General features: G+C 41.3%; 8 protein-coding genes across 8 annotated transcripts, besides 42 other annotated features; 5 read left to right on the top strand and 3 right to left on the bottom strand.

The window, feature by feature from the left end:
• Positions 1-3,015: 3,015 nt before the first annotated feature.
• On the bottom strand, positions 3,016-3,504 carry PVX_081200 (hypothetical protein, conserved; the record flags this gene model as incomplete). The annotated part of the gene is made up of 1 exon (XM_001613465.1): positions 3,016-3,504. The coding sequence occupies one exon, from the start codon at positions 3,502-3,504 to the stop codon at positions 3,016-3,018; it is 489 nt and encodes a 162-aa protein (XP_001613515.1).
• A 253-nt stretch (positions 3,505-3,757) lies between these two features.
• Positions 3,758-3,780: a microsatellite.
• A 238-nt stretch (positions 3,781-4,018) lies between these two features.
• Positions 4,019-4,047: a microsatellite.
• Positions 4,048-4,848: 801 nt separating this feature from the next.
• Positions 4,849-5,025: a microsatellite.
• Positions 5,026-5,068: 43 nt separating this feature from the next.
• Positions 5,069-5,165: a microsatellite.
• On the top strand, positions 5,118-7,330 carry PVX_081205 (TatD-like deoxyribonuclease, putative; the record flags this gene model as incomplete). Its single annotated transcript, XM_001613466.1, has 4 exons — positions 5,118-5,525; positions 5,699-5,799; positions 5,888-6,758; positions 7,261-7,330. The coding sequence occupies exons 1-4, from the start codon at positions 5,242-5,244 to the stop codon at positions 7,328-7,330; spliced, it is 1,326 nt and encodes a 441-aa protein (XP_001613516.1). The 5' UTR covers positions 5,118-5,241.
• Positions 5,365-5,529: a microsatellite.
• Positions 5,561-5,740: a microsatellite.
• Positions 6,210-6,244: a microsatellite.
• Positions 6,574-6,618: a microsatellite.
• Positions 6,614-6,684: a microsatellite.
• Positions 6,739-6,760: a microsatellite.
• Positions 7,197-7,219: a microsatellite.
• A 167-nt stretch (positions 7,331-7,497) lies between the features above and the next one.
• PVX_081210 (hypothetical protein, conserved) lies at positions 7,498-8,791 on the top strand. The gene is made up of 3 exons (XM_001613467.1): positions 7,498-7,939; positions 8,137-8,268; positions 8,486-8,791. Exons 1-3 carry the CDS (start codon positions 7,883-7,885, stop codon positions 8,540-8,542), a joined length of 246 nt encoding a protein of 81 aa, XP_001613517.1. The 5' UTR covers positions 7,498-7,882; the 3' UTR covers positions 8,543-8,791.
• Positions 7,683-7,712: a microsatellite.
• Positions 8,008-8,035: a microsatellite.
• Positions 8,226-8,277: a microsatellite.
• Positions 8,280-8,302: a microsatellite.
• Positions 8,720-8,752: a microsatellite.
• A 711-nt stretch (positions 8,792-9,502) lies between the features above and the next one.
• Positions 9,503-9,535: a microsatellite.
• Positions 9,536-9,823: 288 nt separating this feature from the next.
• On the bottom strand, positions 9,824-13,184 carry PVX_081215 (hypothetical protein, conserved; the record flags this gene model as incomplete). Its single annotated transcript, XM_001613468.1, has 8 exons — positions 9,824-10,370; positions 10,503-10,735; positions 10,868-10,931; positions 11,063-11,193; positions 11,364-11,447; positions 11,651-11,738; positions 11,833-11,957; positions 12,177-13,184. 7 exons carry the CDS (start codon positions 13,182-13,184, stop codon positions 10,529-10,531), a joined length of 1,707 nt encoding a protein of 568 aa, XP_001613518.1. The 3' UTR covers positions 9,824-10,370; positions 10,503-10,528.
• Positions 9,953-9,975: a microsatellite.
• Positions 9,978-10,029: a microsatellite.
• Positions 10,543-10,572: a microsatellite.
• Positions 11,004-11,023: a microsatellite.
• Positions 11,637-11,681: a microsatellite.
• Positions 12,515-12,694: a microsatellite.
• Positions 12,726-12,890: a microsatellite.
• Positions 13,185-13,972: 788 nt separating the features above from the next.
• Positions 13,973-14,036: a microsatellite.
• Positions 14,037-14,207: 171 nt separating this feature from the next.
• Positions 14,208-14,236: a microsatellite.
• A 238-nt stretch (positions 14,237-14,474) lies between these two features.
• Positions 14,475-14,497: a microsatellite.
• Positions 14,498-15,865: 1,368 nt separating this feature from the next.
• On the top strand, positions 15,866-16,216 carry PVX_081220 (hypothetical protein, conserved; the record flags this gene model as incomplete). The annotated part of the gene is made up of 1 exon (XM_001613469.1): positions 15,866-16,216. One exon carries the CDS (start codon positions 15,866-15,868, stop codon positions 16,214-16,216), a length of 351 nt encoding a protein of 116 aa, XP_001613519.1.
• Positions 16,217-16,261: 45 nt separating this feature from the next.
• On the top strand, positions 16,262-17,062 carry PVX_081225 (hypothetical protein, conserved; the record flags this gene model as incomplete). The annotated part of the gene is made up of 1 exon (XM_001613470.1): positions 16,262-17,062. The coding sequence occupies one exon, from the start codon at positions 16,262-16,264 to the stop codon at positions 17,060-17,062; it is 801 nt and encodes a 266-aa protein (XP_001613520.1).
• A 342-nt stretch (positions 17,063-17,404) lies between these two features.
• Positions 17,405-17,430: a microsatellite.
• A 197-nt stretch (positions 17,431-17,627) lies between these two features.
• Positions 17,628-17,653: a microsatellite.
• Positions 17,654-17,750: 97 nt separating this feature from the next.
• On the top strand, positions 17,751-19,717 carry PVX_081230 (UMP-CMP kinase, putative). Its single transcript, XM_001613471.1, has 5 exons — positions 17,751-18,312; positions 18,502-18,589; positions 18,714-18,803; positions 18,940-19,392; positions 19,536-19,717. Exons 1-5 carry the CDS (start codon positions 17,995-17,997, stop codon positions 19,706-19,708), a joined length of 1,122 nt encoding a protein of 373 aa, XP_001613521.1. The 5' UTR covers positions 17,751-17,994; the 3' UTR covers positions 19,709-19,717.
• Positions 18,754-18,780: a microsatellite.
• Positions 19,674-19,701: a microsatellite.
• A 178-nt stretch (positions 19,718-19,895) lies between the features above and the next one.
• Positions 19,896-19,922: a microsatellite.
• Positions 19,904-19,943: a microsatellite.
• Positions 19,944-20,376: 433 nt separating this feature from the next.
• Positions 20,377-20,408: a microsatellite.
• Positions 20,409-20,557: 149 nt separating this feature from the next.
• Positions 20,558-20,624: a microsatellite.
• Positions 20,625-20,720: 96 nt separating this feature from the next.
• Positions 20,721-20,755: a microsatellite.
• A 166-nt stretch (positions 20,756-20,921) lies between these two features.
• Positions 20,922-20,945: a microsatellite.
• A 128-nt stretch (positions 20,946-21,073) lies between these two features.
• Positions 21,074-21,095: a microsatellite.
• A 171-nt stretch (positions 21,096-21,266) lies between these two features.
• Positions 21,267-22,910, bottom strand: PVX_081235 (hypothetical protein, conserved; the record flags this gene model as incomplete). Its single annotated transcript, XM_001613472.1, has 1 exon — positions 21,267-22,910. One exon carries the CDS (start codon positions 22,908-22,910, stop codon positions 21,267-21,269), a length of 1,644 nt encoding a protein of 547 aa, XP_001613522.1.
• Positions 21,987-22,016: a microsatellite.
• Positions 22,391-22,414: a microsatellite.
• Positions 22,416-22,459: a microsatellite.
• A 735-nt stretch (positions 22,911-23,645) lies between the features above and the next one.
• Positions 23,646-23,665: a microsatellite.
• Positions 23,666-24,359: the final 694 nt, after the last annotated feature.

A 24,359-nucleotide genomic window follows, 5' to 3' on the forward strand; every position in this document is an offset into this window, starting at 1 on the left:
TTTAAATAATATATATATATTAAAATAATAATATTCACATATTTGATATATTAATTTTAATAAATTATTTATTATTAATTTAATTTTAATTAAATAAATATATTAATAAATTAACATTTAAATAAAAAAATAAATAATATTTTAATTTAAATATATATATAAATATAAATAAAATTAATTATTTTAAATAATTAAATAAATACATAAATAAATTAATCTTTAAAATAATAATTAATAAATTAATTAAATTATATAATGTGTTGAATTATAAGAATTATGTAAATTAATTATTTATAAATATGTAATTAAAGCCAATTATTTTACATAATATTAAATAAATTTAACTAATTTAATAAATTTATTATAATCAAAATAAATAGTATATAATGATTTAAAAAGTAAACAATACCTTACAAGAAGAATGCAACTGTTCGTGTTTACTAACTGTTATATGTAATTAATTTAAACAATTGAGTAATTGCAAATAAAGAACTTTATATAATTGTGTGTTATTGAATTGTTTTAATTAAAATGTTATAATATGTGTATAAGATAAAATTATTGAATGGTTATTATTATAGTAATTAGTATCTGAGGATAATATATATATATATATATACATACAATGGCAACAGTTTAGTAGTTGTGTACTAAGTATGATTTATATTCTATTTTGTTTTTGTTCTATATTCTTTTCGCTCACATGGATGTAAACAATTTTAGTATAGCCATATTCTTCAATATCTTATGGAAAATTGCATTATAGAATTTTAGAAAAAAACTCATCTTATGAATTGTTAGAACCATTATTAGAACACATAAGCAGAACCCCGGCTATTATTTTTTAATTTTTGATCATATAGAATTGTAAAAAATTTATTTACCAGTTTTCAAATTGAAGTTACAATTGATATATTTATTATTTCTGTTGAATATAACAAGATAATTCTGTAATGGTTCGACACTTAACTTTTTTTTGGACCACCATTATACTTTTCTGTCTAAACGTTTTTCTTGTCAAAATTCATATTTTTGTAAAGAAACAAACCAGTATTTCCTGTTAAAAATATGCATAAATCGTTTGCGTGTTAATGTGTCATTTCGTTAACATATATGTATATTTTATACGTTACACATTACACCTTTACCTACTACATTTTTTAATAAAATGATATTTTTCAGGCAAAAAATGTGCATAAATTATTATGGTGCATCCTTTTGATTTTCCATAAAAAATGTCTACAACTAATCATATTTTAATGTTCGCATTATAAATATTTGTGTTAACGCGCCTATGTCATGTTACAAATGACATATAGCATACAAATCTATGATGCTTAATTTGTTAAGAACTAATTATTGTTCATTTTTGGCATCACACTTCAAAATCCTAACTATCGTCAAACAAACATTTTATGTAGAACTGCTATTATATTAAGAAGCTTCTTATTTATTTAATCGTAAAAAAATCTTTTTACTTATAACGTATATTATATGAATATTAAAAAAAATACAATAACATTTGCAATTGTCTATAAGACTGTGTGGTACCATCTATCGTAGATTATGTTTTGTTACTGCTGACCTATAACTGTGATATATGTGTCCCATTCTTAAGGTGTAAGACTTTTTTATGTCCAAAATATTCTTAAAGAAATTAATTCATAGGGAACGAACATCCCTTTAAAATAAGGTGTTTTAAATATTGATGTATTTAGCAGTGATTAATAAAATATGAAAAAAAAAACGAAAGCAATTTTGAAAAGGTAGAAAAAACCTTGAATTCATTTTCCATATTTTAACAAGAAATTTGCCATGATGTAATAATTTTTATAAAAGGTTCTAAATTTCTTAATGAAGTCTTTCTTTTTTACGCGACACAATTAAAAATGTGTTATATTATCATTAGTACACATTTTTTTCTTTTCAGTAACAACATTAATTCATTTTAGGATGATAGTAGAAAAAAATTAAAAATGTAATAATGAAATAAATTTACCCAAGAACACCCTTTACGTTGTCTTATTCGAGAGAATATGCAAAAAAGTCCTAACTAAAAACTTGGAGGTGAAGCATAAATGTAAAAATAGTGGTTCTTATGAAAACTTTCGAATACGTGTAGAGCATTTTTTAAATAGAAAAAATTAACATTGCGCATCTTTAGGATTTTTAATCTTAATTTTTTTTTATGTAGGATGGAAACCCAATGTTTCCTATTTTATGCTTTTTTTTTTGGTGTATTGGTGGAAGTTTCGATGATCACGTTGCAACAAACTTGTTGCAAGAACAACTTTGTTTATAATTCTTTATCAATAGGGAAAGGCTTTATTATTATTCTTTTATCCTTGGGAGTGACATTTGAAAATAATAAAGGGGATTCCCATTTCGTGGGACGTGTTCATATAAGTGAGCAAATTTTAATTTAGTTAAAAATGAATTCTAAATCTTTGACCTATTGTTGTTATATGCATTAAAGCAAAACATTTTAAGACACATCACTTCTTTTTAGAAGACACCCTTTAAAAAAAAAAGAACGGCAATTAAAAAGCATTAAAGTTCAAAAAAGGAAATAAGTTTTACTTTTTCCCCTTGCATTTTTTAGGTTATTCTGAACATGTACTTTATGGCAACATATGCAAAACAAATTTTGCATCTTCAAGTGTCTAAACGCATTTTGTGCGTTATTGCGCCTTTTGCACATAAATAAGAGTAAAAGCTACGTACTACGTACGTCTATAATTCACAAAAAATAATGATAAAAAAGTGGCAAAACATAATATGCAAAGCACGAAATGGTGGGTCACGAGTTAAAAAATTCCTTTTCACCTTTATTTTAAAAAAATGCATATTTTAACAATAAAGGTGTAGAAAAGCATAAAGAAACGAGTATTTTTTCCCTTTGTATTTATTAGTTTTGTAAAACTTTCTTTGGTTAATTCAAAATTTAACCGTATGCAAATGTAGGTGATATGATGCGCACTGTAATAGCAAAATACACCTATTAACTTGTGCTCCTTAATTATTCAACGATCTTATTATATCCTTAAGACTTTGTGCAAATGCCTCCGCTTCAAATTCATGAAATTTATTTTCCATGGAAATTTTGTTTGCTATGGCTTCAATGCTTTCGTTGTCTAATATGTAAAAATCCTCTTGATCTTCAACTATTTTGCTTCCGGCGTCTACGGTTTCATTTTTTCTTAATAAATTTGTTTGGACGTTTTCTTCTTCTGAGTTGTCTATAAATGAATAGTTAGTTTTGTCATTATGTCTCTTATGGGCATCATCTTTTTCATCGCTTGACCTTATTTTTAGTTTATTGCCATTTTCTAATTTGATAGTATCTATTTCACCATTTAACAGCTTCCTAATTGCCCTGGCTGCTTGTTCTGTTTCAGCGAAATCTTGATTGTTCATGTGCTTTCCTCCCACTGTAACATGAACCAACAGGACAAATAATAGTGTTATGTAGAGAGTACATGGGGACGCTGAGAGAAGTTTCATTTTCTTGGAATATTTGGACAACAGGATGTACGACTTAAATGGTGGAAGAAATTAATTTATGTATTTATTTAAAAAAAGTTTAAAGAGCGTTTTCCAAGGTTGAAATGCTGAGAAATTTAATTTTGTCTTAAAATTATATATAAATTGAGAAATGTATTTTACATGACAACAAAAATAACATTCATTTAAAAAAAAAAACAACCGTTGCAAAAGCAAAATTTACATAAAACATATGAATCGTTAATACATTTATATATTTTTTTTCAGCTAGCTAAATAACTATTAAGAAGTGTTTGGAAGAGTGTCTCACCAAGTGGAAAAAAGCTACCTAATACATGTATATTTTTTTTTTTTAACTAGCCAAGTTTATTAAATAAAAAAAAATGCTAGCGTTTTGTTTTATTCAGAAAAAGTCTTTCGTTAATGGTTAGGTGAATTTTGCGAGTACCATAAGGCGAAGCACTTGAAAAAAAAAGACAACTCTTATATGATGTAAAAAAAAAAAGAGAATTTTTTTAACCATATTTAAAATAATATAAGGGAGCTCCTGATTGATTCCTATTAAATGTAGAAGCATACATCAATCATTTGCATAATTTGTTCTTAATGGGGTTCCAAGCTAAACATAATCGCAACACAGGTACAGGCACAGGCACATTTTAACATTAGGACTTAAAAAAACATACGTAGGACCAGACAACTGAAACAAAACGTGTATGGAAGGTATTTATCCCAGTGATGTATAAAGTATCCATACATGTGGTAAAAAGGTATTTTATTTTCTTCAAATAAAGGAAATAACATAAATGTGAAACAAACTTAATCGCGAATTTTTACGTACGCCACACGATTTACACGCTCACAGTTCAGGCATACTTTAACTTTGAAGTTCCGTCTTTTTAAATCTTTCATATATGCACATGAATAACAACGCAATTGAAATAAGAATTGAGTTTTTCATTGTTGCTAAGACAGATTATTTTAACACGTTCTTGATGCTAAATACTCGTGCTATTTGCACTGAAATGATGAAAGCGTTTTGAAAAGTGATGTCTGAATAAAATGTCGTAAAAATAAAGAGACACAAATGAGAGACCCCGATGAAGGAAGCTTCACAACGATGAGAAAGTTACGCTATCTTTGCTCAATTTAAATTCAGAATATATCTTATTTTGTTATTAGAACAGAAAGCAATGTCATTACTTTTATAACAGGCAAATGCGCTCATATATAGAATAAGCACACATGGTAAACTTTAACAAAATGAATGAAATGCTTTAAAGCCAAACGTTAAACTAGGGATGTGCGATCCTTCAAAAGTAATTGTGCCACCGCCGCTTCGTTAAAAGGTAAGAAATGATATGCTGAGGTTAGAGAATTCACTAGGGAGGAATTTACATACATTTTTAAAAATGTATACACATTTTTGCATTTCGCTGTATTCTATGTTTCATTTAAGCACTTCAATTTAATCATTAACAAACAAAAAAAAAAAAATTCATAACAAAGCCGTGGTAAACGTTGGGCAATGGCAATACTTGGAATGCTAATTCCTATCGCGCATGTATATCTTTAACGATGAGGAAAAAAATTCATAGCATATTTTAAAAATTGTCAAGTGAAACATTTGATGTTGCTAATACGTGTAGCATATGTGCCCCTCCAATGAAGATACACAAATGTCAAACATATGAAAAAATAAAAAAAAGGGGATATATTTTATAACAAAATGAAAATATGAAATTAATTTTTTACCTTCTCAAATGTGTTGTTATTTTAATATATTTACATACGATTTTTTTAGAAGCCAACGCTGTAACGAAGCTTAAAAACGTAAGATTCTTCATTCCTTTTGAAAATAGTAGAGTGTTGCACAGGGAAAAAAAACGTACCCTAAAAAGTAATAATATACAGAAAATGGAAGTTCAGGGGAACTTATTCATTGACATAGGGGCAAATTTGACTGACAGGATGTTTGATGGAGTTTATAGCAAGAAGAAGCATGCGAATGACCTGCAACAGTAACGAAAAGAGCTGCGCATATTCGCGACTCGTTTTGTATTTGCGTGTATATATGCTCACGTTTGCCCATGCAACACACATGTGTGTACCAATGCATGATCACGCACTACCGACACTACCGATATGCGCCTCCCCCTTCCCCACGCTGTCCACTGCATGTTCCACTCAACAGCGTTTTGAATAGAGCCAAGAAGAACAATGTTGAGAAGATTATAATCACGTGCACCTGCCTGGAGGACATCGACAAATCCCTGAAGATTTGCGAAACATACGGTACAATTTTGTGCTTGTTATGTAAATATGAAAATATGCTTGTGTCGTCCGTTAATTAATTTTTCCCTTTCATTCATTTTTAAAACAGATCCGGAGGGCAAGTTCCTTTTTCTAACTGCTGGCGTGCACCCCACCAACTGCTACGAGTTCATTGATAAGAATATCATGGAGGAAAAAGACAAGCAAGCAAAAAGGGAGTTTGAGGAATTTATTAACCATTTTAAAAATGTGAAATGCGCGGTAGCGGAAAATCCCAAACGTGACGACGACAATGCGAAAGGACATAACGCAAATGCAGCTGATGTTCAAATAAAGGAGGAAAAGAAGCATTCTAGTGAAACACCACAAGGGGATGCGCTCAAAATTCCTGGCTTCGTGTATGACAAAAAGGAGCAAGATTATTTAGAGAAATTGAAAAAAAAAATAACAAATCATAGCAACAGAATTGTATCCATTGGTGAAATAGGCCTGGATTTCGATAGACTGTTTTTCTGCCCCAAATATATTCAAATTAAGTATTTTATATATCAGTTAAAATTAGTGCAAATGTTTAAATTGCCCATTTTTTTGCACATGAGGAACTGTTCCGATATATTTTTTGAAATTCTGGACAAGTACAAGCCATTAATTGAAGGCGTTGGAGGAGTAATTCATAGTTTTACAGACAGGGAGGAGATAATTGAAAAAATAAACACGTACAAAAATTTATACATAGGGGTAAATGGCTGTTCCTTAAAAACGCCTGAAAATCTAAGTGCCGTGAAGAGAATACCCCTAAATCTTTTGCTCTTAGAAACGGACGCGCCGTGGTGTTCTATAAAAAAAACGCATGCCTCTTATCACTTCATTCAGGAGAAATATGAAAAACGGAATTACACCAACTTGAAAAAAATAAGAAACGTAATCCAATGTGATGATGAAACTATTTTTAAGGAAAGGAACGAGCCCTACAATATCGTGTAATTAAAAAAGAAAGAATGCTGAACCTGTAAAGCGTTCGTTTTCGCTCTCACATGTGCAATGTTCTTGCTTACACATTGGGACGATGGCATATGCATGTAATTCCCGGTGCATCCTCGTTCATAATGAAAAGCTGCTATGTATGCTCCCCCGTGAAAAGCATTTCATCTCATATGCCCGTGAGCCATTTGCAAAGTTACCCACTATTTTAAAAATAATGTTTCTTGTTGTGTGCACTGCTTTCATGAAAGAAGGGACACATATCGCTATACTTTTCGCGACAGTCTTCTGTTTACATTTGCCGTTTCGTTATTTTGTTATATTTTTTGGGGGCGGTCCGTTCTGCCTGCGCGTGTACGATGCGCCTACATAGATATGTACATACATAAATAAGCGCGCAGATGCATATATATATATATATATATATATAAAAATACGTGTGCCGCCGTACACATACGCGCTTATACTCGTGCGCGCCATTTGCAAACACCTTTTTCGCAGGGATATAGCCGAAATCACGTATAAAGTAAGGGGGGCCACCATCCCGTTCGATTCATTTTGCAACAAGTAAGCAGTCGATCAAAATGTGTTCACTTTAGATTCGCTTATGTACATGCGAAAGTGTTAATGGCACATTGAAGATGCGCCTCGTGCATTGTGTACTTTTGCACAGAATCATTTTGTTAGTAAATTGTGCAGTTTGCGCATTTCATCTGTTTTTTTTTTTTTTTTTTTTTTGTAATATTCTTTATTTTGCTCAAATTAATTTTCATGTTTGGAATGGAATATATGAGCTTTGCGCGCGGAGGAACATACCATGTTCTGCAATAGGTTCGTATAGAGCATCCCCTCATACCTGCATATCTCATTTTTCCTCTTTTTTTCCCCCCTTTGTTCCCCCCTTTTTTAATGTATGATGCTAAAGAGTCAGATGCAACACCCTAAGTTTGTTCAAAAAGCTGCGGTAAGAAATTTCATTTTGTGATGTACGCACGGGTATATCTTAACCCAGGGGAAACGAAATTGCCTTTTAAATTGTGCGGAGGAAAACAAAGAAGGAAAAAAAAAGAGCCCCAATATATACCAACTTACAATCATTAAGGAGCACATCACACCGAATAACATGGAGAACACTAAGAAGGAGACAAGAGCGGACACGGTGAAGGCACATTTAGAAGCGGTAAAAAAAAAAAAAAAGAACCCATCCCGTATTGCATGCTCTATAAATAGTCACCATTTCAATGTGGATCTTAACAACTGCGTAGATGCACATCCCGTTTTGCCGTGCCCACCTGTTCTTGTCCTTGATTCCATTTATAAGGGCAGTTCCCCTCATCTTTTTCTGTTTGCGTATCTACTTAAACACCCTACCTCCAGATTGAAGAGTGCAAGGAAAAAAAGGAGAAGTACGTAAAATGTTTTAATAACTGGTATAAGAATAATTTCCTCAAGGGTGACCTAACGCAGGCGTGCGATGACTACTATGAGGACTATCAAATTTGTGTGCTGGTAATGGTTTGCACAGGCAGTTTCGAAAAGCGCATCGTTTGAATGGGCCCACGTGTGTCCAAGCCGCGTATGTCTACGCCGCATATGTCTACGCCGCATGTGTCTACGCCGCATGTGTGCGTTGTGATGCACCCTTTGCGGGCGCACCCACTGATGCGTGCGCTTCCACTTCTGCTTCCACATGTGCACATGACCCGTTCGCGTCTCCTCCCTGCAGAACGATCTTAATAAGAAGGGGTTGGGGCACCTGGCGAATTTGCCCAAGGGGAAGTGAGCGAGGTGGATGCAGCGTTGCACGGGAAAGAGAAGATTTTGGCTTTTCGCCATTTTAAGTCTAAGCCCATTTGTCGTACACAGTTTGCCTACACGTTTGCGAACACATTTGCCTCTTTTTTTTTATCGTGCTTATCCCCTGATTTTTTACAACGACTGGTCATTTTGTCGCGCAGCACATTTGCCCACCTTTTGCCTTTTTTTCTTTTCTGCCCTAACTTTGGTGGCCGCTCCACGGCGAATTGTTTTAAAAAACAAATTGAATGAATTTTTTTTTTTTTGTCATTTTGTTAATTTAATAAAAATTGAGAAGGAAAAAAAATACATTCGCAAATGAGCAATAATAATAATGTAAAGATTGCGCGACGCTGCCGCGAGTTTCACATGACGCCCTCGCGACCCTGACGCAACGTGTACAATATATATATGCGCATTGTTGGTAAAATTAAATAATGTAATTAAAACTGAATGCATGCACAGCTGGTTGAAAACGAAAGAGCTACATATGTTCATAAATAAAAGAATCACACATAAGTAGTTGAAGTGGATGCTAACGGAAGTGCGTAGGTGAAGGTACAGAAAATGAATAGGTATCAATGAGAGTAGACAGAAATATTATACACACGGGAAAAGGGGTCCAGTCCAAGTGGTAGAAACAAAGGGAGGAAAAGCATAAACAAGGAACATATGGCAGGAAAACAAGCAGCTCCAGTGAAAAGTTTAAACAAACGGGCACACAATGTGTCCAGTTGAAAAAAAAATACAAAATTAAAAAGTAATTAATTAATTATTTATAACAAAGGGGGGGCACAACGATGATGATAAACGTGGTGATAAACATGGCGATAAAAATGGCGATAAAAATAACGCTGATGATGATGATGATGATCATTTTGTCGATTCATTCTGATGAAGACGAAGGGGGGGGCAGGTACTCCGTAGAGAGACTGAAATAACAGGCATAGCTCAATTAAAAATGTTTTTTTTTTTTTTTAAAAAGATTATTTTGTCTACTAACAGGTGCGCTTAAAACGTCCGCTTCGTGGCAATCTCCCCTTTTTTGGATCCTATCTGAACAGCTTCATCTCAACACAGGGTTCATCACACGGGGAATCAGCGGATTGAACATTATTGCAAACTCCGACACATGCGAGCCTGGCGGTGTGCGTCTCTCCCTCCCTCTCTCACTCTCTCTCTCTACATATATATATTTATATGCATGCTCGTAAACTTGCTCATTTGGGGAACATTTCTCGTGGTGCTCTTTCCTCGTTGATACCTAGCCAAGACGGTTGTGCGCGTCCGTTGGGTGCAATCTTTCCTTTTCAACTGCTTCTTCCATCACCGTGATCAAACTGACATCGTGCGGGCTATACTCCGCGAAGGGACCTATATGCACGTGCTACTTTTGCTGTCTTCAAAATTCTCATTCGTGTTGCTCGAATAGGCAAAATGCTTCTTATACTCCTTGTTCTTCGTTACGTAATCGAATTTATTTTTTTTCTCTCCACTGGCTACTCCGTTTAGCTGATTACAGCCAAAATTATTTTCTGCATGCATTTCGTTGTCTATCGAATTGTTATTAAAGCCTTCCATGGGGTACCCCAAATTATACTCATACATAAAATCGGGGTACCCATTACTGTAGTGCTGGTGGTACATATTCAGGGGGTAATACAAATAGGGAGGGTTCGGGATGCCTTGCTGGTTGTACAGGTAGAACAGGTTCATGTCGAGGTTGTTCTTGTAGAAGTTGTAGTTCCCTGGGTGTTTGGGCGGCAAAAAAAGGGGAGAAGATGAGAGGTGCCTGTTAAGCGGCGGCGATATGCCTGTTAAGCGGCGGCGATATGCCTGTTAAGCGGCGGCGATATGCCTGTTAAGCGGCGGCGATGTGCCTGTTAAGCGGCGGCGATGTGCCTGTTAAGCGGCGGCGATGTGCCTGTTAAGCGGCGGCGATGTGCCTGTTAAGCGGCGGCGATGTGCCTGGTCACACTCGTAGGTCTACACTCGCACGTCCACAACCCCTACCTATGCCGTAGTTGGGGGGCGCTAACACCGCCCCGTAGTTCTTCAGTTTGAAGAAGTCCTTCCTTGAGGGCGGGTACTCAACGGGCTTGTTATTCTTGTTGTACGGCTTCTTCCCTTTCTCATTTTTGTCCTTCAAATTGGCGTTCTTCCTGTTGTAGTATACATTCTAAAAATGGTCATTCAGGGGGGGGGGGAAAGGAGGAACAAAAAAAAAAAGTGAGAAGCGTTTACGTTGTGTGCCTTTTTCGCAAAAAACAAAATATGCAATTTTCACTCCTTTCATCCTTTTGAATCATACGGAGAGAATCTTCGTTATGATGGAGGTGTTCGGTGGCAGGTCCAGCAACTCGTTCACTCGTTTCCTAAAGGGGGGAAAAAAAGAAGAAGCAATTTTTTCTTGTGCGCATTTGGCACGCGTCCACAGGGGGGGTAACACTGGCACGCTCATGACGCCCTTCGAATCACGCATCGAATCTCGCCTCGCATTTTTTACGTTAGGATGTTCTTTATATAGTTCGAGTAGTTCTTCATCCAGATTTTGAAGAAAATTTCGTTTTCCCTTATACACAGTTGTATCCCTGACAAGTCGACCAAATTGAATTCTTCTCCGATGGCCAGGAGGACCTAGTGGGATGATCGGGAGGAGATTCCAAAAAGGGGAAGGCGTTAATTTGGTTAGCACTACCCGTTTGCACCACTTTGAAGGACTTATTTTTATGCCTTTTCCTCGCAAATTCGAATGTGTAGAAAGCCTGGCGATGAAAGACTGGGAGGAGGCTTCTCCCCGGACTCACCATTTTCTCCCAAATCAAATCGGCAACGTTGTCCCTAAAGCAGTGGTCGTTTTTTATGATGCAAATGAATCCGTTCGAGTATTCCTGCGTTGGGGGTGTAGGAGAGTTTATTTGGCCAGGTGTGTTCGCTCGCTTCATTTTTTAGCACGTGCGGGTGCGGGCTCCTTTGGGGGGCCCTAGTGGTTCCTCCCCACTGCGTTCACGTTCGTTCGCTTTATTTCGCCCGCTTTCTTTCACTTCGCCTGCTTCGCTTTCCCCATCTCTTCTGCATGGCGCTCTCGCCTTACCTCGTAAATGGGCTTGTAGTTGTGCTTAAACAGGTAGATGTTGTAGTACTCCTTAATGGACGACGGGGATTTCATGTACTTGTAGTTCCTGCGAGGGGGAGGGAGGTGTGTGGCGGTGTCTTCGCAGTCTCACTTCATCAGTGCGGGGCCGCATATCGCCCTGCCGCTTTTTCCGCCCTTACTTGTAAAACTTCTCAATCGTGTTAAACGTTTCCAGGGAGACCAGCCCGTTGACGTACTGCTCGTAGTACTTCCTGTTCTCCTTGTCGAATAAAAACACCCAGGTATTCTGCAGGTAGTTCTCGTTCTGCGCGGGGGGGGGAGGGCACGCACGTTCATGTGCAAAAATGCAGGTGTATACATGTGCGCGAATATGTGGCACCCCATTTCGACGTCATGAAGACAAGAGATGAGAATGCCTCTGCACACATATACGCGATAGGGAGAGCGAGCTTATTGCACCTCTCCGTTTTCTCCCTCTCCTCCTTTGCACCCCAAATCGAAGTACCCACTCTGCCATTCTTACCTTCTGCTTGTTCTTCTTCGCGCCCTTTTTAGAATTCGCCTTGTTCTTTTGCTCCGTGGCGTTTTTTTTCTTCCCGCTGTTCTCTCCATTTGTGGCGCTACTAATCGTTGTCTTTCCTTCTGCGACGCTGTTGCTATGTATGCCGTTTTCATTACCATTGGTCTCCTTGGCACCTTTCTTGTGCACATTTATTTTATCCTTCGCAAGTTCGTTGCTGTTTGTGTTTGGGGCATTCGTCGTTCCGTTTTTTTTCTCGGGTGCGTTTTTTTTGTTGTTACCTTTTTGATTTTCCTTGTTCATTTCTTTTTTTTTTTTCCCTGCCTTTCCGCCATGCGCATTTGCCTTCTGCACACCTTTGGAGCTTCCGATTGCGCTTCCTGTACCGCTACCTGTACCGCTTCCTATGCCGCTACCCGTTCCGCTACCTGTCCCACTTGGGGTGGCTCCCCCGCACGTGCTACTCCCCTTGGATTCTTTCCCGTCGTCAGACCTACTCTTTGGTTCTCTCTTCCCTTTCCCCACCACGGTGAACGTGTTGCTCTTCTCGATTAGTTCACACCTACCGACTTCGTTGCTGCCACGGTTGCTTCCACTACTGTTGGCACTGTTACTGCCGCTGTTCCTCTCATTATCGTCGTCTCCGTCGTCCTCATCGCCACCATTCGTGCGACTCTCCTTGTGGACGTTTTTTTTATTTTTCAACTTGGTTCCCTTATTGCCCGGCTTACCATTCTTCGCAGGCTCGCATTTTTTGGGTGCCCCACTTTCGTCATTGGGGCTCAAATCATCATTTTTTGCTTTTCCCTCCGGCTGCTTAAGCGGCTGTTTATCCGTCTGTTTATCCGTCGGTTTGTCCTTCTGCTTATCCGTCTGCTTATCCGTCTGTTTATCCCTTTGTTTCTGCTTCTCCTTCTGTTTTTCTTTCTTTTTTTCTTTTTGTTTTTGTTTTTTTTCTTTTTCAGTTTCAGCTAATTCGATGTTGTTAACGCATTCGAGATTTTCTTTCATTATTTTTTTTTTTTTTTTTTTTTCTTTAATTTTGATAAAAGTGGCTCGTAAAACGGGGGGACTCGAAAACCGCGCCGTGTGTACGACTGTTCCAGGGGGGATATAAGGCAGGGGCGTGGGTTCAAGCAGAGAAAAGTTGAGAGGCCGCTCAGGCGAAGTGGGAGGGGGAACAAAGGAAGAAGCGAAGGTAAACAAAGAGAAGGTGCAAAGGTAAACAAAGAGAAGATACACAGATGGAACAAAATAAAACAAGAAAAAAAGGCAAAAAAAGGGGAAAGGATAAGGGTGGGGCAAAGCAAGGAGGTTAAGGTAAAAATGGTAAAGTATAAGAGTGGGGCAAAGGAAAAAATGGAAAAAGAAACGAGGGGGCAAAAAAACGGGAAAAAAAAAAACAAGAAAAAAAGTCGAACCCTAGCTTATTCAAACGAAACTATAAGCACGCATACGCGTAACGTACATGCGTACATAATATAGGCACATAATTCTGCGTGCAGAGATATGCATGTGGCACACGCTGCACGAAAACGAACACCTTCGGGTGAATATATGTGGAACATACACATGTGCAAGCACGTCAGTACACCTACGCGACATGCATATATGTGTACACATACCCTGCGAATGATTTGTTATTTTTTTTTTTTTATTTTTTTCTTCTCTTTCTCTTAATCACACAACGTATGCAAACGTAAGCGACGTTACAAATGGTGTGTGGTGGGAGTGGGAGGAGAAAAAAAAAAAAAGAAAAAAAAAAAAAAAAATTAAATACAGATAAACAAAATGATCAAAGGGAAAACTTAATTCTCTTATAAGAATGCAAAAAAAAGAAAAAAAAAAGGGGGGAAAGAAACATTAAAACGAAAGTACAAATTCGCTTTTTCTTATCTTTTTCTTTTTTTTTTTTCAACACAAATCTACATTTCAAATGTTCATGTGGAGATATACACCAACAATAGTATTTTTATATGAGTGGGAATGCAAATGGGAACATGAGGAAAAAATTTGTTTGTATTTTTTTGTGTGTGTGTGGGAGGGAAAGCTCGTCCACCGTCAACTGGTTCGCAGTCAACTGGTCGGCCGTCGGCTGCTCAGCGTCACCTGGTTCGCGGTCAACCGGTCGTCAGTCGGCTGCGCTGCGTCACCTGGTCAGCGGTCAACTGCCTACGCCTACGCCTACGTTTCGAATTGCTGTGCAAATGAGTAGGCACATATGGGGGAAAACGAATCCGCGCACGTACGTAACTCACCAATGCGCGCAAGTTGCCTTCACGGGGAGGAGAGAATAAGGCAGCGAATTTCGTTTAACATATGAGCAGGCGCGGAGTACACGCGCGCACATAGCCAGCATGTGCAAGCGTCAGTAGTACACGCGTCAACACGTACATACGTACATACATACGTACGTACGCACATATGTACTTCTTGCACGTACATGCGTTGGCACGCCCGTCAGCCGCGCACGCATCGGCTCCTGAATACATAAACTTTCTTTCTACGTATACGCACCGAGGAACGCGCTGCTGAACGTTTCATACACGCGTAATGCATGGAAGGTAAGCTCGCTCAATCGTCCGTTCGGTTAGTCACCCGTTCGGTCAGTCGTCCGCTCAGTCGTCCGCTCAGTCAGTCGTTCGTTCGGTCAGTCGTTCGTTCGGCCAGTCGTCCGCTCAGTCAGTCGTCCTTTCGCTCAATCGCCCGTTCGCTCGTAACGTACGCATAAAAATAAATACATTCGAATAGGGGTGTAATGAAAAGTTCTTTTGAAGATTCGCAAAAAAAAAAAAAAATTCAGCTTAAAAACAAAAAATGAAAAAAAATATAAAAAATGAAGAAAAAAAAAAAAAATATTTTTTCACCATAATTTTGTTAAAAGGAAAGAATAACACGATTGGGTTTACGTCCCGAGTTGGGCAAGTGCGTACCCGCTGCTTCCACGTACATGTACGTGTACATGTGCCATTTGGGTGAGCCTTCACGAGTGGGTGGCCACGACGCACTGGCGCACCCAGTGGAGGCACATTTCCTGCGAACGGTTTCAAAACGCTGTGCACTTGTGCCTGGCGACTTGCGCGATTGTGGCCTTGTTGGGAAAAAAAACGCCTCAATGGTAAAATAGCCCCGTGGAAAGGCCCAACGGGGTCAGGCGCTCAGCTGTACGCGTTTACACCGCCATTTCGCAGTGCATACCACTGGCTCATACGTGGGGCGAACGCATTGCGCATGTATGTTAACCCATGTGCACGCGTGGGAGAAGCCAAACGGCAGGGGGAAAAATACCAATTCGTATGCACGCAAAAGTTGCCCATACTTTCCTACGCACGTTGATGAGGTGTTAGCTCTATTGTGAGCAGCACGCTCAGAACGCAGGGAAAAAAAAAAAAAAAATAAAAAATAAAATAAAATAAAAAAAAAAAAAGATAGAGATAAACCCTTGCTGAGGAGCGACGGGCTAGCCCAACAGGCACATTTTTTTTACATGGGCAACGATAAAGCAGAAGGGTGATGTAGAGTTGGGTCTTAAAGCAGGGAGGGCTGAAAGGGGCAAGCGAGTACCCACCCACGCGTATGCGAACAGGAACCTACATCCATCAGTGCGCCCAGTGGTGTGCCCCTTTGTTTGCCCCCTTGTGCGAACCTTCCCCCAAGGGGCCCCCCCGCCTGTCGCGCCGCACCACCGCAAAATGCTTTTAAAGGCGAACAAAACGCTGCACGACTTCCCCTTCCACCCCTACTGGTTCGGGCGAAAGCCCAGCATGAAAAATGTAATTGACAGCAACTTCACCTTCAGCTGCCTGGAGGAATTCTACCTCTTCCGATTCGCAAACATTACCACCTTTAACATATTCAATCTGAATCACACCAGCGATAACGTTGCCAGCGTGTGGTTTGACCGTTTGGACAATTTAATTAAGTGCTTTCAAATTAAGTGCTCATCCAGCAAGTCCAAAATTCGCTCGTACGAAAAGTACCTGCACGGTAAGTACCCGGTCAACGACACGTTTGATTATAGGAACCCGCGGAGTTTTTACTGACCGGGGTGGCCGACATGTGCGAGCAGACCCATGTAGATGCGCACAATGGGCGAAGGCGCCGGGAAGAAGGCGGCCAAAGCGAGCCAGCAAATAAGACTAGCGCAGGTGCACGAGCTGAAGGCACTTGCCGTTGAGGAGTACGAGGAATACCTCAAGTTGGTGAGGAACGCCGAAGGGCAGCAGCAAAGGTTGCAGCTGAACTGGTCCAAGTTTCACCTGTTTTACGAGCAGAGCGGGTGGGCAAGCCAAAAGAACGAAAAGGACAAAAAAAAAAAAAAAAAAAAAAAAAAAAAAACTCCCCCCGAGTATTCCCATTCCTCCCCCTCTCATCGCGCATATTACGCGAATTACCAATCCATCGAGGACGACTTGAAGACAATTAAACGGAGAGAGAGGCAACGCAGCTGCTACTACTTCAAGGCAAAGAATAACAACGACGATAGCAAGCGTTTCGTCCTGCACATTTTAAAAGAAATTCCTCTCGCGGTGGAGCTGTACATAAACATTAAAATCGAGACAATCAATAAAATAAAAAATAACATACTCACATATTTGGATCACTTTTGCAAAAGCAGAATGAACAAAATTATTTTGCTCATCCTCCTGTGTGAAATTAAATTGAACAATTTATTCGTTCGCCAGAAGGATGTTAGCCATGCAGAAAATAAAGGGGACATTCACTTAATAGGAAATATAATTCGCCTTTGCCACAGCGTTATTGAAGAGGTCACCAGAAAGTTAATTCCTTTTTTTTTTTCCTTCAACATATTTTCCCCTCCCGATTATTTTAATTACCGCTTTGAGCACTTCCACGCAATTGTAGAGGGCATCGCGCCCACTGGCTGAGTTGCTTTGGCGCCCCGGGGCGACTCGCGTGTGTGCGCTCTGTAAACCTACACTGCGCGATTGATTCACGCACCTGCGTGTCAGGGGGCCCATATGCATACTTCTTTTCCCCCCGCGAAGATTGACCGTATCATTGTCACTGCGCCCCTCTCCCGGCTTACGCCTTTACGTTTTCACCGCAAGGGGCACACAGGTGTATGTGCGAGTGGGGCTTCCCCGCTTGCGTATTTGTTTGTTTTTTCGAAGCGTTCATTTTTTCTCGCTTCCCGCTTGCTTAATTGTTGCGCTCGTTCCTTCATTCGTTCTTTCATTATTTCATTATTTCATTATTTCATTATTTCATTATTTCATTATTTCTTTCTTTCTTTTTTTCTTTTTTTTTTTTTTTTTTTTTTGCTTCCCCCCTTGAACACAAAAATGCGCCCCCACGGAGGGCACACGCGCACAAGAGAGTAAATACCTGCAAAACGGATTGAGCTCATCTGTGCACCTGCAAACGTACGCACTTCCAATCTTGTGCGCTTCCCACCCGTATGCACATCCCCACTCGCTGGTACCTTTCTTTGATCCCCCTGGTGCTGCTCTGCATGCGAGGGGACACATGTGACGCAATCAACATGCGCGCCCTGCGATAAGCCACTCCAAAGCTCTAATTTCATCACTGACATAACTCAAAGGGAATTTTTTTAAACGAAAAAACGCTGCATCTGAGGCGCCCGGTAAAATTGTTTCCCTCTCCCCTCATCTCGAAGGAGAAAAAAAAAAAAAAAAAAGGATAGGGGGGTAAGAGGCGGAAAAAAGTGCAAACGTGCCGAACGATGAAGCAAAAAAGTGCAGCTAAACGTGACCGTGAATTATTGTACAGTAAAAAAAAAAGAATACGTACGTACTGCTCCCACACAGCGTAGGTGCCGCTCCCCCACGGCGCACATATGAACTGCAAACGCATTTACGCAGGAGTGTTCCTCTCCATCGTAGCCAACGTTTCGAAAATCCTGGTTGACGATTTTACTCACCTGAAGAGCGAACAGGCTACTTCGCTAACTGCCAGCACAACAAATGCTTTTTGCCACAGGGGGGGCAGAGCAAAAAGGCATTTTAAAACGGCACGCGAAAAACGCGGGGTGTCCAGTGGGCTCTGCAAATTCAGCCTCTTTGGGGGAAGAACACACGTTCACAGGGATAGGAAGCTTGAGGGGGAATTCTTTGCCAGCAACTCCTTTGCTATGGGTAAAGACCAACCCTTTGTGGTAATGCGGAAGAGGCACAGAAGCGCGGCGGAGAGGGGGTCGTCGGGTTGCCCCCCCGTTTGCGCACACATTTTTCTCACACATTATGCTCGCTCATTTGATCGCTCATTTGATCGCTCATTTGATCGCTCATTTGATCGCTCATTTGATCGCTCATTTTTCTCGCCCATTTTGATCACCCCCCCTTAGATTTTCATGCTGGGAGGGCCAGGCAGCGGAAAGGGAACGCAGTGCAAACTGATCCAAGACAAATTCGACTTCGTCCACATCAGCGCGGGTAGGATTTATGAGCGTTAGTCTGCGTGCGGGCCGAATTAGCCATTTCGAATTTGGCCCCGACAAATGGGTCTACCCCCACACCTACCTTTTTTTTTTTTTTTTTTTTTTCCCTCCCCTTTAAGGTGACTGTTTAAGGGAGTACCTAATAAAATGCGAGAAGGGCGAAGTGGACACGAAGCACCAGGCTGTCGTCGAGGATTGCATAAATAATGGTTCGAATGAAAAAAAGTGCACGAGGGGGGCTCTCCACTCCGCCATGCCGCTTCCATCATGCCGTTTCCCACGTGCCGCTTCCATCATGCCGTTTCCCACGTGCCGCTTCCACATACCGCTTCCCCCACACCGCAGGAAAAATAGTGCCCGTGCAAATAACCCTAGAACTGATGAAAATCAAAATGGAGAACGAAATCGAAAAGAGGAAGAAGCAGGAAAAGGAGGAGGAAGCCAAAACGGGGGAGGCGACCAACCCGCAGGAGCAAGCGGAAAAAAAAAGCTTCTCATTCGACGTGTTTGATGACACCATCAAGCTAAAAAACGATAACCTTGATCACTACCACGAGAAACTGAGGTACCAAAATGGCATACACGAAAACAAAGAGGTGGTGGAAATTTTGAAGAAAAATAAATTTGAGCAAAAGGCAAAATACAAATTTATTATTGATGGGTTTCCCAGAAACTACGACAATTTTGATGGCTGGATGAGCGTAATAGGGAATTACGCCTACGTGCACTTGTGCCTCTTCCTTTACTGCGACGAGGACACGATGATTAAGCGGTGCATGAACCGGGGGCTCATGTGCGGTAAGTCGGAGAGGCGGTGGTAGCGCGGTGGTGGTAGCGAGGTGGTGGTAGCGAGGCGGTGGCATCGTCAGTTCGCTTCGCCCGTTTACCTTCACCTGCCCGTTTCGCCCCTTTACCCTCACGTTGCTTCTCCCCCCCCGCAGGCAGAGTAGACGACAACATGGACACCCTGCGGAAGCGCTTCGAGACGCACAAAAACGGCTGCATGCCAATCATCAACATTTTTTTAAATGAAAACAAATGCATCTTCATCAATGCAAATAAAAACATCGAAGAAGTTTGGAACGACATACAGTACGTGTTCACGAATATGTAGCAGGCCGACTGCCCGAAGGAGTTCCTGTCAAGCGCGGTGGCCCTAGGCGCCCATCCCGCAAGGAGAGAAGCCATTTCTTCTGCTGGAGAAGCCATTTACTATGCTTTTTAACTTCGCGAAGAAACGTATCTCTGTCTTTAATTTTTCCCGTTGTGTACGAACTATTTTTTTTTTTTTTATCCTTAAGTATGTAGTATTTTTTTTCTTTTTTTTTTTTATCTTTAAGTGTATAGTATTTTTTTTCTTTTTTTTTTTTATCTTTAAGTGTATAGTATTTTTTTTCTTTTTTTTTTTCTCCCCTCCCCAGTGCCTCCTTTTCAGATGCCCCCAGCGGCCGCGGCGCGAGCTCGGGCAGCGTCCAACTTGATGTATATATAACCGTACGTGCGTGTGCGCGTATGTAGGGGTGAATGTTTTTGCGCACCGTGCCTATGCACACGTGTGTGTGTGTATGCGTTCATGTGAGCATGCGTGTATGTACACATATATACACTATAGATTGACGCATATGCATCTTCATGCCGTGTTGTTATTTATACACGCCTGTGCATGTGCGTCCCCGTCGCGGCATTTTTTCTTCCCCCAAATGTCACAAAGCGCTCGTGTCGTACATACCTCGCCGAATGGTAGACTCCCGCACCTTCCCCCAACCTGTTTTGTCAATCTTTTTTTTTTTGAAGAACAACCCGCCCTTTTTAATTTCGTTCTGTTTGGTTAAAAAGGTAAACCGTAAAGGGAACGCAGCAGCGGTGGGTGTACTCATGCACAGGAAACTATGGCCAAAATGTGGCAACCGTAACAGCGAATTTGACTAACGATATGGAGCGTCCCCCCCTCCTTCAAGGGGAAACGAATCCCGTTGAGAGTCAGCGCTGCTTCATCTTGCCTAACCATCACGAATTGTCAGAAGACGCGTTTAAAAGGGTTTCCTTCCTTTTGCTTAGCTTTGAAGTGTTTATATGTATATATTTGTATTTGCATTTGTATTGGTATTTTTTTTTTTTTTTTTTTTTTGGCTACCTGTTCAGGTAAAAGTGTTTTTTTTTTTTTTCCCCTGAACTGTTCAGGCGAAAAAAGTCACGTTCAGGTTGTGTGCACAAAAAATGGGGAGCGAGGGGGTGAACAAAACAAAAAAAAAGGAAGCACAGTGGGGTTGCTATCCGCATAGGTATCCACAGGCGTAGCTTCACATGTAGTGGCACACATGCAGATAGCACCCCCCCACGTGACACCCGTGTGGTGGCTGCAAAATGCAAAGTGGTCCACCTTTCGGGTGAAAAAAAAGTGTGTGCAGGCGCGCACGCAGGGATGTTGTACGTAGGTACGTTGGACGCAGACATGTTGTACGCAGATACGTACTTACGGTGGGCACATTTTGTGCGAACTCCGCACACGTGAAAAAAAAACTCCAGAAGGAGGAAGGCATCGGCCTTCGCTATCAATTTCGATTGCGTGGGTGTTGTCCTCCCGAATGATGCGCGGTGGATACGTAACTGCTTTTCGGGGCAACTACTTTTCGGGGAAGCCGCTCTGCCACTTCGCACAACGCCGCTGCACCCTAGAGCGGCGCGCCGGCGACGCAGGACTGCTCGTAAAACTTCTGACCCGCCTTGTTGGTCTCGCGCCAGTGGTAGAGGAAATTCTTGAAGAGCTCCGTCCGCTGCTCATGGTTCAAATTCAAGTAGTTGCTGAGCTGCTGGTTTATTTCTTCATCCGAGTTTATTATAAATGGATTACTCTCCCGCTCAGTCCCATTGGGTTGATTAAAAATGTTTTTTTTATTTTTATTTTTCAGCCCATTTTCAAGTTCGTCAATTTTACAGTGTAATAATGTCTTATCACTTAGGAGGACATTTTTCTCATTTTCAATTTTGGAGTTTTCCAACCGCAGTCCATCAATTTGATTTACAAGGACAACTTTTTCGTTGTTTAAAATTTCGATTTGATTTCGCAGCTCATTTATTTCTTTATTCAAATTGAATTCGTTCTGTGCAATTTTTCTCAACTGTTGATTTTCATTTGCAACTTTATTCATTTCCATTTCGAGATTGTTGTTCAAGTCGATTAATGTTTGCACATTTTTGTTTAAATTTGATATGGTCCCCTCCGAGCTATTTTTAACTCGGTCCAATTTTTCGTCATACGTGATGATAATATTCCTCAGCTCTTCAATTTTTATGTGGCTGTTTTTTTCCCTCTTCAATGTTTCTTTCAGTAAATCCGAAACTTTATTGTAGCTAATTCGTATTTTATTAATTTCCTCTGTGCTTTTTTTTCTGTTCCTTTTTAAGCACTCGCAATAACTTAGGAGCTCTTGAAACAAGTACACGATGTCTTTTTTTTTTTCTGTGAAACACTGGGATGATATGTTTAGGTACTCCAGACTGCCTTCGTTGTTGTTCCCCCCCCCTGCTGCCGCCACCGCTGCTGCGACTGCCACTTTGTTACCGCTCATGGTGCTTCCGTTTTGGAGAAAATTCATGTTGCCTATGCTGGGCGTTTGGAAGTTGTTCCCCTGCAGGGTCAGACTGCTGCTCACGCTGCAGCAGTTGTTCGCGCTTCCGAAGTTGCCGCTCGGTGCGCCAAAATTAGCATTCGCGTTACAGAAGGGGTACTCCCCAGCACATCCGCCGCTGTACTCCGTGCCCCCAACGGTGTACTCCCCCACGCCGCTGCCGTAGTGCCCCCCCGCAAGGGAGTACTCTCCCCCCGCGACGGCATACTCCGCTGCGCCAAAGCTGTGCGAGAAGGTCACAGGCACGGTGCTCAAATTTACGCTCCCGTGGTTCACACTACCATGATTCACGCTGCCATGATTCACGCTGCCATGATTCACGCTGCCATGATTCACGCTGCCATGATTCACGCTGCCATGGCTCACACTGCCATGGTTCGCCCCATGCTTGTCACTATTGAGAGACAACAAAGCGTCTTTGCCCCTCCAAATGGTCCCACTAAAACTCTCCGTTTTCCTCTGGTCAGACCCCCCCACCCAAGCACCGTGGTTGTGCAAAGTGCCATTCAAGGCATATTCGTCACTCCCATTTTGGCCAATTCTGCTCCCGATTTCCTTCTTTTCATTACTTGCGTTTACGGAGTTTTTTTTGGGCGTGAAAAATACGGCCTGCCTCATGAGGTAGTTCTTCTTGGCGTCGCTCTGGTAGCAGTTCATGGTTGCGTGGGTTAGCGGTTGGGTTGGCATCTGAGGAAGCGCCCTCTCTACCGGTTTATCACCCGGCAGGTTGAGCGGCTTGTCGACTCGTCTGCCTCCCAGTGCGCCCCCCACCCTGTCGCTTAACTTTTCATGAGCGGGGACGCTACACGTGTTGCCAGAAGAGTTCGCTGCTTCACTTGGGCCTTCCTTCGAATGGGGGGGGACCGTGCTGGTGGGCTCGTCTGCCGGAGAACCGGTGTCACTGCGGGGGTGCTTCTGGCTCAGGCTTCGGCTTGAGCTGTGACTTTGAGTTGTCACTTGATTTGTCACTTGACCTGTCGCTTGATCTGCCGTTAACCCTGCCGTTTGATCTGCGGTTTGACCTACCGCTTGCCCTACCGCTTGCCCTTCGCTTCGACTTCGGCTGCGACTCCCCCCCTGGCTTCCGCTTTCCTTTTTAACTGTTAACGCGTGGTGCGCATCGCTCCAAGTGGCCTTCCGGGGAGCTTCCTCTCTGCCTTGTGATCTGAGCACTTTAGGGTTGCCTAAGTTGTGGGTTCCTTCCTCAATATGCTGGGCTGAACTGCTTTGGCTGCTTTTTTTTTCCGACTGGTAAAATGCCATTCTTTAACTGAAGTGCAAATTTTACCAACTCGGGTGCTTTTTCCTTTTTTTTTTTTTTTTTTTTTTTTTTTTTCCTGTTCTGCCTTGCTTTGCCTATTTATTTTTTTTTATTTGCAAGCTCGGTCGCAAGGCCCGCGCGAGTTGCATGCCCTTCCCCGGGGGGCGCTGCGCCTGCGTCGCTGGGTGTGCACATGCAGGGAGGAGTGCCCCGGGGGTAAGCGGCGAGTAAGCAGTGAGGAGGCAGCGAGTAAGCAGCGAGTAAGCGGCGAGACCAACCTGCGAGACCGACCAGCCAGAACAGTCGCATCAGCGCAAGCGGGCAGACGCACACTGAGCGCCTGTGTGCGGAAAAAATGTCCAGAAATGGAACCTCGCGCAGGAGGGAAAAAGGCAATTGCGGGGATTACACGCAAGGAAAAAAATAAAAATATATATATCCTCTATGCCTCTCCGATGGGAAAAAAAAAAAATAATAAAATAAACCCGTGCAACGTTTTGTCCTGACATCCCTACCGTTTGCCCAAATGTTCTAATTAAGTCTGTTCAGTTGGAAAGTATCAGTACAGTAAAGCCACGATACATTCTTAGCTGATTTTTTTTTTTTTTTTTTTTTTTTTTCCCGCAGAATGGCGCGATTTGGAGTTGCCTCCCCATGGAGACCCACCGCGCAGTTGAGTTTGCCTCGCGTCCCCATGTGAGTTGCAACGATATGTATCGTCTCACCGTTTGGGTAACCATCTGAGGATATTAAATCGTTCCCTTTCCTTTCCACCACGTCCCCTTCGCGCAACCACTGACTGGGAGCATCCCTTTCGAATTGCTTAAAATGGACAAGTGGTCAGGTGAACTGTCACGTGGTTGGAAAAGTGGCAC

This window comes from Plasmodium vivax, chromosome 2 (genome assembly GCF_000002415.2).
Source record: "Plasmodium vivax chromosome 2, whole genome shotgun sequence".
NCBI classification, from domain to species: Eukaryota; Apicomplexa; class Aconoidasida; order Haemosporida; family Plasmodiidae; genus Plasmodium; species Plasmodium vivax.